The sequence below is a fragment of the Mytilinidion resinicola genome (assembly GCF_010093595.1).
Source record: "Mytilinidion resinicola strain CBS 304.34 unplaced genomic scaffold BDZ99scaffold_25, whole genome shotgun sequence".
NCBI classification, from domain to species: Eukaryota; Fungi; Ascomycota; class Dothideomycetes; order Mytilinidiales; family Mytilinidiaceae; genus Mytilinidion; species Mytilinidion resinicola.
Genome location: NW_022985461.1, coordinates 331,500 through 343,045, shown reverse-complemented (window position 1 = coordinate 343,045; position 11,546 = coordinate 331,500). Strand labels below are relative to the sequence as shown.

At 53.8% G+C, this 11,546-nt stretch overlaps 6 protein-coding genes across 6 annotated transcripts in view; 3 read left to right on the top strand and 3 right to left on the bottom strand.

Annotated features, from left to right (window-relative positions):
* BDZ99DRAFT_163042 (uncharacterized protein) overlaps nt 1-274 on the top strand; it is a 4,596-nt gene extending 4,322 nt beyond the window's left edge. The window contains exon 9 of the mRNA XM_033712883.1: nt 44-274. Within this exon, the coding sequence (XP_033570760.1) occupies nt 44-151 (108 nt within the window). The 3' untranslated portion in view covers nt 152-274. The remainder of the gene's footprint in view (nt 1-43) is intronic.
* A 1,247-nt stretch (nt 275-1,521) lies between these two features.
* Nucleotides 1,522-3,978, bottom strand: BDZ99DRAFT_467919 (fungal trichothecene efflux pump). Its single transcript, XM_033721125.1, has 4 exons — nt 3,555-3,978; nt 3,167-3,504; nt 2,776-3,111; nt 1,522-2,719 (listed from the first exon to the last, which is right to left on the bottom strand). Exons 1-4 carry the CDS (start codon nt 3,830-3,832, stop codon nt 1,848-1,850), a joined length of 1,824 nt encoding a protein of 607 aa, XP_033570759.1. The 5' UTR covers nt 3,833-3,978; the 3' UTR covers nt 1,522-1,847.
* Nucleotides 3,979-4,146: 168 nt separating this feature from the next.
* On the top strand, nt 4,147-4,734 carry BDZ99DRAFT_526266 (uncharacterized protein; the record flags this gene model as incomplete). The annotated part of the gene is made up of 2 exons (XM_033726121.1): nt 4,147-4,299; nt 4,375-4,734. 2 exons carry the CDS (start codon nt 4,147-4,149, stop codon nt 4,732-4,734), a joined length of 513 nt encoding a protein of 170 aa, XP_033570758.1.
* An 898-nt stretch (nt 4,735-5,632) lies between these two features.
* On the bottom strand, nt 5,633-7,712 carry BDZ99DRAFT_426605 (uncharacterized protein). Its single transcript, XM_033717125.1, has 3 exons — nt 6,808-7,712; nt 6,033-6,754; nt 5,633-5,973 (listed from the first exon to the last, which is right to left on the bottom strand). Exons 1-3 carry the CDS (start codon nt 7,551-7,553, stop codon nt 5,864-5,866), a joined length of 1,578 nt encoding a protein of 525 aa, XP_033570757.1. The 5' UTR covers nt 7,554-7,712; the 3' UTR covers nt 5,633-5,863.
* Nucleotides 7,713-8,888: 1,176 nt separating this feature from the next.
* On the top strand, nt 8,889-10,046 carry BDZ99DRAFT_491501 (uncharacterized protein; the record flags this gene model as incomplete). The annotated part of the gene is made up of 2 exons (XM_033723107.1): nt 8,889-9,004; nt 9,056-10,046. The coding sequence occupies 2 exons, from the start codon at nt 8,889-8,891 to the stop codon at nt 10,044-10,046; spliced, it is 1,107 nt and encodes a 368-aa protein (XP_033570756.1).
* Nucleotides 10,020-11,442, bottom strand: BDZ99DRAFT_467916 (uncharacterized protein). The gene is made up of 3 exons (XM_033721124.1): nt 11,175-11,442; nt 11,042-11,118; nt 10,020-10,794 (listed from the first exon to the last, which is right to left on the bottom strand). The coding sequence occupies exons 1-3, from the start codon at nt 11,323-11,325 to the stop codon at nt 10,084-10,086; spliced, it is 939 nt and encodes a 312-aa protein (XP_033570755.1). The 5' UTR covers nt 11,326-11,442; the 3' UTR covers nt 10,020-10,083.
* Nucleotides 11,443-11,546: the final 104 nt, after the last annotated feature.

Here is an 11,546-nt window from a genome sequence, read left to right as displayed (position 1 = left end):
ACAGCACTACAGGCAGCGGCAGAAGGAGGACATCTTGCAGTAGTTAAGCGTCTGCTTCAAGAGAAGGCCGATGTTAATGCAGCAGCAGCAGGAAGTAGTGGAAGGACAGCACTACAGGCAGCGACAGAAAGAGGATACAAAACGGTTGTAGAATATCTTCGCGAAGCGGGCGCCACAAAATAAGGCTCGACCTTTCGGGAATACATATTTAAGGCTTCTTATAGTTTAGGAAACAGTTGTGAGATTTAGTGGCTACAATCTTTTTAGCATTATGATTATAACACAAATTGATTGTCTTCTTGTAATTAACTATTTTTCCTTTTCTTTATATTTTCTTCTCAGAGAACTCTAGAGGTAAGCGTAAATCCGCAGTTGGTGATTAGCCACTCGGTGTCACGGTTCTCGGGCGGCGGGCGGGATCTAGGTGCTGGCCGGCAGGCAGGAGTGCAAGTAGACAGTCGGATTCGTAACGATTGGATACGAGGACGGGCTCGATCTCGAATCGAGCCTTTGGACGGTAGAACCGTAACAGATTGACAAGACGTATCTGGCTCAAGGAGCTACAAAGGAACTTAGGGGCGAACAGCTGAAATACTCGCGCCAAGGCGCTCGCTTGCTAGCTTGTGGCCTCCACTCAGGTTGTTCCAGCCTCAACGCCGTGGCTGGATCGCTTGAAAACATTATCTGTAGAGAGTTAGTGTCATATTGCGCTGCCTACGTACGTATCAGGTAACAACTTCTATGGAGAGGGACTGGGGTACCTACACTACCTGTTGCCTACACTGTCTTCCTGTTGCCTACACTGTCTTCCTGTTGCCTACACTACCTTCCTGTTGCCTCAGCTCGCTGTGTATATAAACTGGCCTTCGGGCTTCCTAAATGAAGACGCAGTTAACCACTATTCCAACCTAAGTCCTCCGTGCCTGCGCACGTGCAAGGCCCAGGTATAAACTGTAACACTTAGCAGACCGAAGCTTCTAGAATCCTTTATATAAGTAGCAGGATGGATGCTGTTAGAACTAAATTTACCATTAAGCTTAAAATTCGTCCCCTTCCGGTCTCGAGAGACCGCATGAATACTGCGATCACGCTGGCAGGGAGGACGGCCGACCCGCTCCGACTTCACCCTTGTGAGGTGGCGAATTCTGTAGGTGTTGAGTTAGTTAACCAGAGGCATGGCTAAAGTTAAGTTGGATCGCAAAGCTGCAGGGCTGAGGTCGGCCCGCTTGCCAAGACTGCGCACATCCACAGGTCTAACAGCCACTGTAACTATTAAGAATCTCTTGCTTTGGTGACAAGTAGGGACTACGCCACGCACCCCCCAGCATCACAGCGTCTATCAAAGTTTTGTCGATTCGGTCGGATGTGTAGGAGGGCGTAACTGAGCTCCACGATCGAGAAGTGAGGCGCCCCAGTATTCCTCGTCGCACACGTCTCTTTCCCCAGACCTGATCTAGGAACCGTTGCTCTGGTGAAAACCAGTGCCCACGACAAAGAGCACGTGGCGTCTGAAATAAGCTGCTATACGATTGAATGTATTCGACGCGCTTTTGTTTCAGGAAATGTCCACTCCGGACACCCAACTGAGCCTTCGGCGCATTGTAAAAACTCGGATAAGATGTGTGTACGAACTTACAACACGCGAGGCAGCAAAGAAGCCCCTCCATCATCACAACAGCCCTCTTTCACTAACAGTAGTCATCACACACACAAGCCTGAGAATAAACATCAACAGCAAAACACGGGTATATTTTCCACCCATTCCAATCTAATCGCTATCATATCGTAACAAACATCTCCTCATTAATTACACCCGCATTCATATATAGAAACAATCGCACTCCTCATCAAACAGCCGCCTCGCCCTCAATATCCCTGCCCTCGGCCGCCAACTTCCCCATGTGCTGCAGCCGCCGACTCACATTATGCGTCAAGTACTTCTCGAAGTTCGGCGTCAGCGCCGCAAAGAAGATGAGCAAGCAGCCAAACGGAATGACGGCGTAGAACACGATATGGAAGCTCGACAGATAAGCATGCGTGACGGCGGCACCCGTCGCCGCGATGATCTTTGGTGTGATGTCCGGCACAGCGGAGAAGTTGCCGGCGGTGATGCCGGCGAAGAGCGCGGGGATGGAGGAGGCGGGCAGCCCGGCGCCGACGGCCGCGGGCACGACGTACTCGGGGAGGTACTGGGTGACTTTGGTGTTGAGTATGGAGACGTAGAGGGCCTGCGCTACGGCGCCGCCGACGGCGCGGATGGAGCCGAGGATGCCGGATGCGAGGCCGATGTCCTGCGCTTCGTAGATCATGGTCACGCCGGGGAAGGCGATGTTGTCGATCCAGCCGATGACAAAGGTGCCAAGCACGCCGAGAGTGATGAAGCGGGTGTGTCCGTCGACGCTCAATGATGCCTGCGCGCCTAAGAAAGCGGTGGCCAAGCAGGCGAGCACGATGACTTGGATTTTGACCTTGGGAATGTAAGTGATGGCGAAGCCACCGACGGCTTGGCCGAGGAGGACGCCGCCACCGACGACGGAGGATTGCCAGCCGATTTTCTTGGAGTCAGTGGTGTAGACGGTGCCGATGATGGTGGGCCAGAGGACGGTGAGGGAGTAGTACACCATGGCGGCGATGGCGGCGACCATGACGATGGCGAAGTATTGGATGTTCTTGAAGAGGCGGAGGGGCATCAGGGCTTGGCCCTTGAAGACGAAGGCCTCTGTGAGGTTGTTAGAATCGGAAGAACCGGCGCAGGGACTACAAGAATGGACATACCATAGAGGCCAAATGCGACCAGAGTGAGGGCTCCAAGGACGATCGAGCAAATGACCGCAGCACTCTTCCAAGGGTAAACTCCGCCTCCCCAGGACAGTCCAATCAGGAAGATGACGAGACCGGCGATGTAGAGGAAGATGCCGATGAAGTCAAGCTCCTTGAACATCTGCCACTTGGACTTGCCGTGCACGTGCAGCTGGCTGAATGAAGGGGGGTGGTAGAAGATCTGATAGAGGATGACAGTCAGGCCAGACATGATGATTCCAAGATAGTAGCTCCATCGCCACTTGGCGGCAGTCTGCTCGATGAAGGTTCTCGCAATGATGGGGCCGAAAACTTGGATTGGGAGTCAGTACAGATGTAAAAGGTTGCATCAATAAGTGGAACTTACCAGCAAAAGGCAGCGACGACAGGAACACAAGCGTAACCCATGGCCCTCTGTGCTTGTTCGGCACGAGCTCTCCTAGTACAATGCCGAAGGAAAGCTGACCAGCAGCTGCCAGCCCATTGCAAAGGTTTGCTCCAATCAAAGTGTTGATGTTGTGCGCATTGGCGCCGATGATGCAGCCAATGAGTCCGAGTACGTTGGAGCTCATAACCATCCATTTGCGACCAAAGATATCAGAGAGTCGTCCGACGAGGAGGAAACCAACGGCAGTGCCCAATGTCCAGACGGTGGCTACCCAGTTGAGGTTGGGCGAGGGTCCGATGTCTTCGTTGATGAGCGAGCTGAGGCTCTGTTAGGTTCCGCTACGACACGAGATCCTGATGTTACATACAGTGTATTCGCTGGTAGCACCCATCCCAGATACGCGCAGATTGAACCAAGGCATATCGCGAGCACTGTGCCGAGGAATTGAGGACTGTAGTAGTACCCCTTTGGCATTTCTTCCATCGCACCACCAATGGCATGCGTATCGACCAAGTCAACAGTGCCATCGGCGTGGATCTTCTTCACGGCATGCACCTCCTCAACCTTGTCCACCGGTCGCGTTTCGGAGCCCTTCTCGTCATGTTCGGACACGATGACGGGTCCGGTCTTCTCGTTCAAAGCCATGGATGCTCAATGGTAGAAATAGGCAATTGACATATATGAACACGACAAGAATTGGCGTCTGAAAAGACAGCACAATTAAAAGGAGGCGAGACCAAGTAGAGGGCCGCTGGTATCCTTCCGGAGGGAGAGATGGAGGTCGAAGCAGAGGATCGAGGTGCCAACAACCCCAGGGATCCGGGGAAGGTCCAGTTTTATATGCCGCGTTTCCACAAGATAGCGTTTGAGGTGTGTCGTGCTACGGAGCAGGTCTGCCGGGCGCTGAGTCGCAAGCGTCAACTCAAAGGTCCAGAGGCCTGTCCCAACGCGTGCTCTGGATGGCCAGCTCGGGCGGGCTGGGTCGCTTCCAGATCACTGGGAAAGAAATGGGGAAGATGCGGGGAGAGGGGCCAAACAGCGCGAAGGGTCCATCCGATGAACTGCTAGGGAGCCTGGAGACGGGGATGAGGAACGCGGATGCCGCCGAGGCCGTGATTGGGAGATGTCTCTTTGAGTCAGGTCGTCTTTGTTGGCGATGAACGTGAGTCGTGCGTGCGGCACAGCAGAAGGAATTCTGGCGATTCAGCTCTCGGTGCGGCGCATACAACTGCGCGACCAGCCAAAAAGCGCTGGACCTGCAGCCATCCGCCGGCCAGTTGCTCGGCGGTCCTGGCCCGGAGGTCGCTGACCCCCAGATGTCCTCATGGGCCTCGCAGCTTTCCGTCATGTGCGGTGTCGTCGACATCTCGAACGGGTCAGCTCCCCCTCACCACCATCTGGAGAGAACAATCGACGCAGACACCGGTGTCGCCGTTGACATGGAGTCGGAGGATGCGCAGCAGATCTGTTCTAGCGGCAAGGGAGGCCGTGCGATGCCTGCTCCCAGTCTCATCATGGCCGTAAACCGCTTCGAGACGACCCTCTGAAAGGGTCATGCCACGTTGGAAAGACCCTTGCTGCGTTCGTGGATCACCCACGATGCAATCGTCTTCTGAGACTCTGAGGTTGCGTGCTGCGTTCCGAGTGCTGCGTCCGTTATGGATGTCAAGAAGGCAAGACAACCAGATGGATGAGCAGCAGTCGGTGTAGATTCGTGAACTTTTGCACAGCTCGGATTGGTCTGGACTTCCGCGCATGACCCCATGTGTTCATCGGCCTGTATAGCACCGCACCACTGTGATCGTCCTCCCAACAGACCCCTCATTGCCAATTGAAGCTTCAGAGATCTGACCGGCCACGTTGTCCGCCCCGGGGATCTTCCGCTGTAGACGCGGGGCTGGATTGATCGTCCAGCCCAGACGTATAGTACGGTTGTAGCAATAGTGCATATGTCGAAAGACCATTTTCGGTAGCTTTTCGGTGGTGAATCATCGTCGATGTCTAGATGCGATCTTTTGTAGTTTTCCGAGGAATGCTGTTTATGCGTTGCTTCGCGTATGCTGCATCCATCCATCTACCAGACTTCTCCCGTACGATACCTCTGTGTGTCACGCTCCACTCCGCGGTCCGATATGCTCTAAGCAATTAGGGCCCCCGCGCAGAAAAAAAAAGCTGGGGATAATTTAGCACGCGGATCGGGCCCCTCCCGAGCATCCCCATAAACCATCCACTTTTGATGTGTCTCCGCCGCTTAAGATTGAGGCATCTGAAGTGCGAGTCAGACGAAGCTAGTGCGCACGGGGATATTATTCGTGTGCATGAGAGGGCGTGATAGCAGCGACGAAATGGGTGCCATGCGTCGGAGCCGTGGGTCTCCGCATGCCCGGGAGCATTGCTGCTGGGAGTTGGGGGTGTTGCGGCGCCCTCGATACTGTGATCGGTGTGCGAGTGCTGTTTAGTGAGACAGCTTTGTCTTTCAGGGAGATGCTATGCTCATCACTTTAAGTACAAGACGTTGGGTAGTGTAGTTACGAGACTTTTATAGAGGTACTTGATGCGAGTGCAACAGTGTTATGCACATTACTTTTCTTCAGACCAAACCCCTTCCTCACTCTAATCAAGTCTCTCATCATGGCGAGGAACCCCCAGTTTCAATGATACGAGCCATTTCATCACTCATGCCAGCTTCGATCCCTTGGGCAGCTTCACCCTGAACACGAGCGCCTGGTTGTCGAGGTTGAATCCAGACGCATCCTTGTACGGATCCTTCCCAAAGTTGATGAATCCTGCGTCCTCATTAGCCAAACACCGCACGCGTCAAGAGATCATACGAGAAAAGACGTACCATTCTGGGTAATGAAGTCGTTGTCAGAGAACGAGATCAAGAAATACTCATCCCAATCATCCGTCTTCCTCTTCTTGTCGTCCTTACTGATCGGAGCCAGAGCTAGAGACTCCCACTTCTCGTTCAACAGGCCCGCATCCTGCGCACCACCATTGTGGACACCGAAACGGTTCAGCTGCGCGTTGACGTTGTAGTCGAGCCACGAGCAGTACGTCGCAGGCACAATATCCGCGTTCAGCTCGCCCTTGGTGCTTGCAATGGCACCGCCAACCGCATCATGCGTGGTGCTCTTCACGTTCGTAGCCTTGGAGATGTCGAACACGTCCGCGTGACGGTAAACAGACTCAGAGTCGGACTGACCATGGCCGGCGCCGGAGTCGCGGGCCAGAATAAGGAACTGGGTGGGCGAGACATAGTGAATCTCGGACTGGGCGGCGACTTGGTTATCGCCAAAGACGGGTAGCTGCACGACGTACTCGGCGACGTATTTCGCGTTGCTGTGCTTGGAGACGTCGTACTGGAGTAGACGGGCGTTACGACGATGGGACTTCTTCGTGCCGCCTTCTTGCTCAAGTGCAGATTGAATCAGTACGTAGAGGGATCTGCCATCCGGACTGGCTGTCAGACCCTCGAAGCCTTGATTGTTCTGGCGGCCGCTGACGGGATCTGAGGGGGTAATTGTAAGGGTCAGGTCGTAGAGCGGTGGGGAGTCGGCGCTGAAACTGTATGATTGTAAGTATGAGGGCATTCGAGCTACTGATTGGAGATTTTTTACCTCTCCGTGCCATTGCGGAACGGAATGAAGGCGTCGGGCGGCCTAATGGCAGCCACCATCTTTCCCTTCTTGTCGAAATGATACACGTACGGCCCATACTCATCGCTGACCCAGAACGAGCCATCGCTAGCCAGAACGAGCCCTTCAGCGTCGACGGCTATTCGCTTCCCTCCCTTTCCAGGCCCGCCGAAGCCATCTCCCGAGTACGTAGCCACTGGCAGATCCGGGAATCCAGGAAAGGACAAATGGCCCGTCGCATCCGCATCAAGGCCAGTACACAGTGTGCCGTCAGGACCAGAAAGCAGTATCGTATCGAGATACTTGATGTGGAAATTCGGGGCAGACGGATTGCCAACGGTCGCCTCATCCATGAGATTGAGGACGATGGCGAGCTTTTGGATCCTCGACTGGGTATTCTGTGTCCCAACGGTATTCCATCCGCGATCTGGTAGGGCGTACAAGATCCCCTCGTACGTATCGCCCTTCCCATGGCTCCCGTTGATCTTCTTCCACGAACTCAGGTCAAGCGCAATAGAACTCCCAATCCCACCAATCGTGTCCCCAGTCTTGTCCCGGGAGTCCGACGGCAGGAAGCCGTACCCAGCAAGCTCCTTGTAGGTATACTTCTTGCCATTACAAGTAGTTTGGGCGACTACAGGCGCATCGGCGCGCTCTGCAATTGGATTCGCAAAGGAAGGCTGCAGCAAGCTGACGGCGGCGAGGATTGTGACAGCGAGTGACAGCATCTCGAAGGTTACTCAATCGAAGATGCAAAGCTACGCGCAACCTTTTTTCCGTTACCTGTGAGCCGTTTTATAGCTCGTCGCCCAAACCGCGGTCTGCAAGAGTGACATGCTAGCGGGCACGTGGTATTGCACAGGGACAGACGTCAGGAACAGCACGCCATATGACTGGGCTCGCCGAAACTACTGTGTCATGGATGGGAGGTGGAACGAACGCTGGTTGAATATCTTTACACGTGGGGTCCGAGGACGCTCCGTGGTTGGAGGAGGGGAAATCCTAACAACTGACGACGCGTTACTTAATGAGGATGGTGGCATGCTGGTACAACATCATTGGTGGGGTACCTGGCAAATAGCCTCATTTGCAATAGATCCTGAACTCTTACCTCCTACGCGCCGAGAGCACGCGGCATGGCAAGTTATTGTTACCAAGGCAGGACGTCTTAAATCAGGTTCGGTGCAAAAGGGTTGAAAAGTGGAGAAGCGCCGCGCTGTTGAGGTACTTCCACAAAACGAATAGGTAACGCAGAAGCTGCGTTATGTAGTCACTTCTTGGCCCAGATGTAGGAAGGTCTAAATTAGGTCCGAGGAATAAGAATCTTGATAAGGTGCTGGGGTAGCTCCGTCAAACTAAATGCTGGGTTTAGTTACAAGTTTCGACGTGATTGACCGTGTAAGATTTAGTTTTTAGTTTTTACTAGCCACTGCATGCACACGGAGTGGTACGTTGTAACTAGTTCTTTCTTATTACGTAAGTATCGGGCTGTAGATTAGGTGGATGGAAGAAGGATGAATATCCAAGGAAGAACTGCTGAAGCACCCCTGTGGAGGAATTGGGTCGATTTGTTACAAATTCTCCCGGAATCAACCGCGCAAGACGGTTTTTGTAAGGCGCCACGTGCACGAAGAGGGCACGTGTTGTAGTTACTTCTTGTAACGGAAGTAACGGGCTGTAGATCAGGCGGATGATAGAAGAATGAATATGTAAAGAAAAACAGCTGAAGCACCTCTACGCAGAAATTGGGTCGATTTGTTACAAGTTCTCACAGAACGAACCGCGTAAGACGGTTGTTGGTAAGGCGCGGCGTGCACGGAGAGGGCACGCGTTGTAGTAACTTGCTTAGTGATGATTAGGCGATGGAGTTGTAGCGCGGATATCGACGTCCTGAGGCATTTGAAACTGAAGCCTGCGGTTATATAGGCAACAGCCACCACGCTATCCCCAAACTATGCAAGCGCGACGCTCAGACCAGTGAATGCCTTCCATCATCATCACCTCAATCAATTTCAACCCAATTCCCTTCCCCTCCCACCATCACCCCTCAACACCAATCCAAAATGGCAAACGCAGCATCCATCCAATCCCTCCTCCGCTTCCTCTCCCAAGACGCCAAACTCCCGCTCGCGCTCGCAATGAGCAAGATCAAGTCGCTCCAAACCGCAGGTCTTGGCACGTAAGTCACCTGCCTCAACTACCCCCCATTCCCTAAATAATCCCCTCCCAGCCCCACCGAAATCTCAAAATCAAACATCTCCGCCCTAAAAACCATCTTCACCGACGAAAAACTCGCCAAACAAATCCTCAGCGCAGCAAAACGAGTATCCAAAAAGCGCGGTCCCACCGACGGACCCACCCCCCCAGCGCTGGTCAAGAAAGCGAAGCCGTCGTACGGCGAGCCGCTCACCCCCGCTGCGCTTGAAGACTCGCTTGCGCTGCCGGAATCAGACGCCAGTGAAGAGGAGTTAGGGGATGTAGTCCTCTTCACGAACCGCGCGCCGCTGGTCCTAGCGTTCGCGGTTGCGCTGGTCAAGTACACGATGCCGGAGCAACCCGTCTCCAGCAGGCTCAGCCTCGCGCAAGCAGTCGTGAGTGCGAATAGCAGGACGAAAGCCGTGAGTCTTGGTCTCGAGAGTGGGAAGAGTGCTGAAGAGGAGGGGTGGGGCGAGGGGCAGCCTGTCGTGAAGATCATGGGGCGAGAAATCAGGGTCATGAAGCGGTGGGGGTATGAGTGGGATGTTAAAGACGAGGCGGGCGCGACACAGGAGACTGTGAATGAGCAGAGTAGTGTGCCAGAAGATGTGAAGCCGGCGCTGTGGGGCTTGGATTTGGAGAAGCTGAAGAAGCATAATGGGCCGCTAACACATGGGGCGGGGGCGGGGCAGTTGCCGATTTATACGGCGCAGGGGGCGAGGGCGTATTTGCTGAAGTCTTTTGAGCTGGCGGCTAAAGAGGTTAAGGTGGAGGAGGCTTCTGAGGGGAAGAAGCGTTCGAATTCTTCGAAGTCGGCGGAGAAGGAGCGGAATCTTGGGCTTCTACTGCGAGCACTAGACTTGCTTTATCAATCGTGGTCTACGCTTGAGACCGACGAGCTCAACAGACGCGCCTGGTCGTGGTATGTCCGCGTACGACCAGAAGTCGAAAATGGGGTTGCTGGCTGGGGTGGAAAGGGGGACGTCAAGCTCTCAGATATCCTTGCCTTGCGGAAGACCGTCTGACTTCTACTCAATACACGACGTATCACTGAAGCACTCCTCAGTTATCCACTGTACCATACAAACTCCGCAGATCCTTTATCACCGCCACCTTCCTCAACGGATCTTCCTCCTTATCCCCCTCAATCCTCGTCTCCACCATCGCCACAGCCTTCCCCTCTAGCTCCTTCGCAAACCGCTCTTCCCGATCAAGAACCACAGCAGACCACCCCGCACTTCCAGCACCAAAATAGTCCTTCCGCACATCATCGCCAACATACAGCATCTGGAAATCCTCCACATCTTCCTCTGTCACATCCGCATCGCTCTCTGCCAACGTCTCCTTTAGCAACTCTTTCGCAGCATCAAATATCCTCCGATCCGGCTTCTCAAACCCAACATCATAGCTCATCACCACAAAGCTAACATCATCACCCACCTTCTTCTCGAACTCGAATCTTTGCACGTTACTCGGCACGCCGAACCTTTTCGGTGCAACTCTCAGCCCCAAAGACGCGAGGATCCCAGGCACTCGGTCGTCAGAGTTGGTGATGACGCCGACGACGGTGCGGTCCCAGCGCCACGGGTCGTTCGTGGGTTTGAAACCCGAGCGCCGGGCCTTTAGGTCCCGGAGTTTCCGGAAGAAGGGAAGGACGTCTGGGTAGAGGGTATAGCCTTTTTCGGTGGAGAAGCGGGTGAGCAGGTCGGAGACGAGGGCGTCAGGGAGGGGCTGGTCTTTGGCGAGGAAGGGGGTGAGGGTTTTGGTTATGACCTGGGGATGGGGTGTTAGGGGAGATGGATTGATGAATTGATGAATGAATGAGACAGGGAAGAAACGAATGAGCAAATAAATGTTTCCCGATTATATTGTAGATGCGTGAGAGTCCTTGAAGCTGACTTTGAGAGTTTTGAAAGACCAATCAAGGAAATATACTGCATGAACCTCGATCAAACATTAGAGCATTCGAATCACAGGAAAAGACACGAAAGAACCTAAGAAGACCAAAAATCACACTCACCCCACCCCACCACGCCCTAGCCCCCATTCCCACCGCCTTCCCATAATTCGGCCGCTCTTTCGCCTCTTCTTTAAAGGCTGTCCACGCACAAGATTAGCAAGCTGTCTCAGAGCCCCGAGTATCAAAAACTCACCTCTTCTAAAACTCGGCTCTAGCTGCTCATCCCTCACCTCAATCCCATGCCGCCGCGCCACCTCCGCATACTGCACGGCAACAGGCGCGCGCGGCGTGAAGAGCGTGCCGAAGGCGTCGAACGCGAGGAAGAGGTTTTTCTTGGGTGGCATTGACGATAGGAAAAGACTTTAATTAGATGGGAGTGAAGGGCAAGGGTGGACTGATGGGATAGGGGGAATGACTGGATTGTGACAGGGCTGGAAGAGTTGATGGAATCGGATAAGGCAAGATGGGGGAAAAGTTAGATGGATGAAGGGTGATGGCCGAGGGATCGACGCGAAAGCGCGCTGTCACGTTTTCGGGCGGCATCCTGATTCAAGGGTGATGCTTG

Coding starts and splice junctions, on each gene's coding strand:
- BDZ99DRAFT_467919 (XM_033721125.1), bottom strand. CDS start 3,832: ATGGCTTTGAACGAGAAGACCGGACCCGTCATCGTGTCCGAACATGAC. Junction 3,505..3,554: donor GTGCTACCAGCGAATACACT/GTATGTAACATC, acceptor ACAGAGCCTCAG/CTCGCTCATCAACGAAGACA. Junction 3,112..3,166: donor GTCGTCGCTGCCTTTTGCTG/GTAAGTTCCACT, acceptor TCCCAATCCAAG/TTTTCGGCCCCATCATTGCG.
- BDZ99DRAFT_467916 (XM_033721124.1), bottom strand. CDS start 11,325: ATGCCACCCAAGAAAAACCTCTTCCTCGCGTTCGACGCCTTCGGCACG. Junction 11,119..11,174: donor AGAGCCGAGTTTTAGAAGAG/GTGAGTTTTTGA, acceptor GTGCGTGGACAG/CCTTTAAAGAAGAGGCGAAA. Junction 10,795..11,041: donor CTAGGGCGTGGTGGGGTGGG/GTGAGTGTGATT, acceptor CCCCATCCCCAG/GTCATAACCAAAACCCTCAC.
- BDZ99DRAFT_426605 (XM_033717125.1), bottom strand. CDS start 7,553: ATGCTGTCACTCGCTGTCACAATCCTCGCCGCCGTCAGCTTGCTGCAG. Junction 6,755..6,807: donor TTCCGCAATGGCACGGAGAG/GTAAAAAATCTC, acceptor ACAATCATACAG/TTTCAGCGCCGACTCCCCAC. Junction 5,974..6,032: donor CGACTTCATTACCCAGAATG/GTACGTCTTTTC, acceptor ATGAGGACGCAG/GATTCATCAACTTTGGGAAG.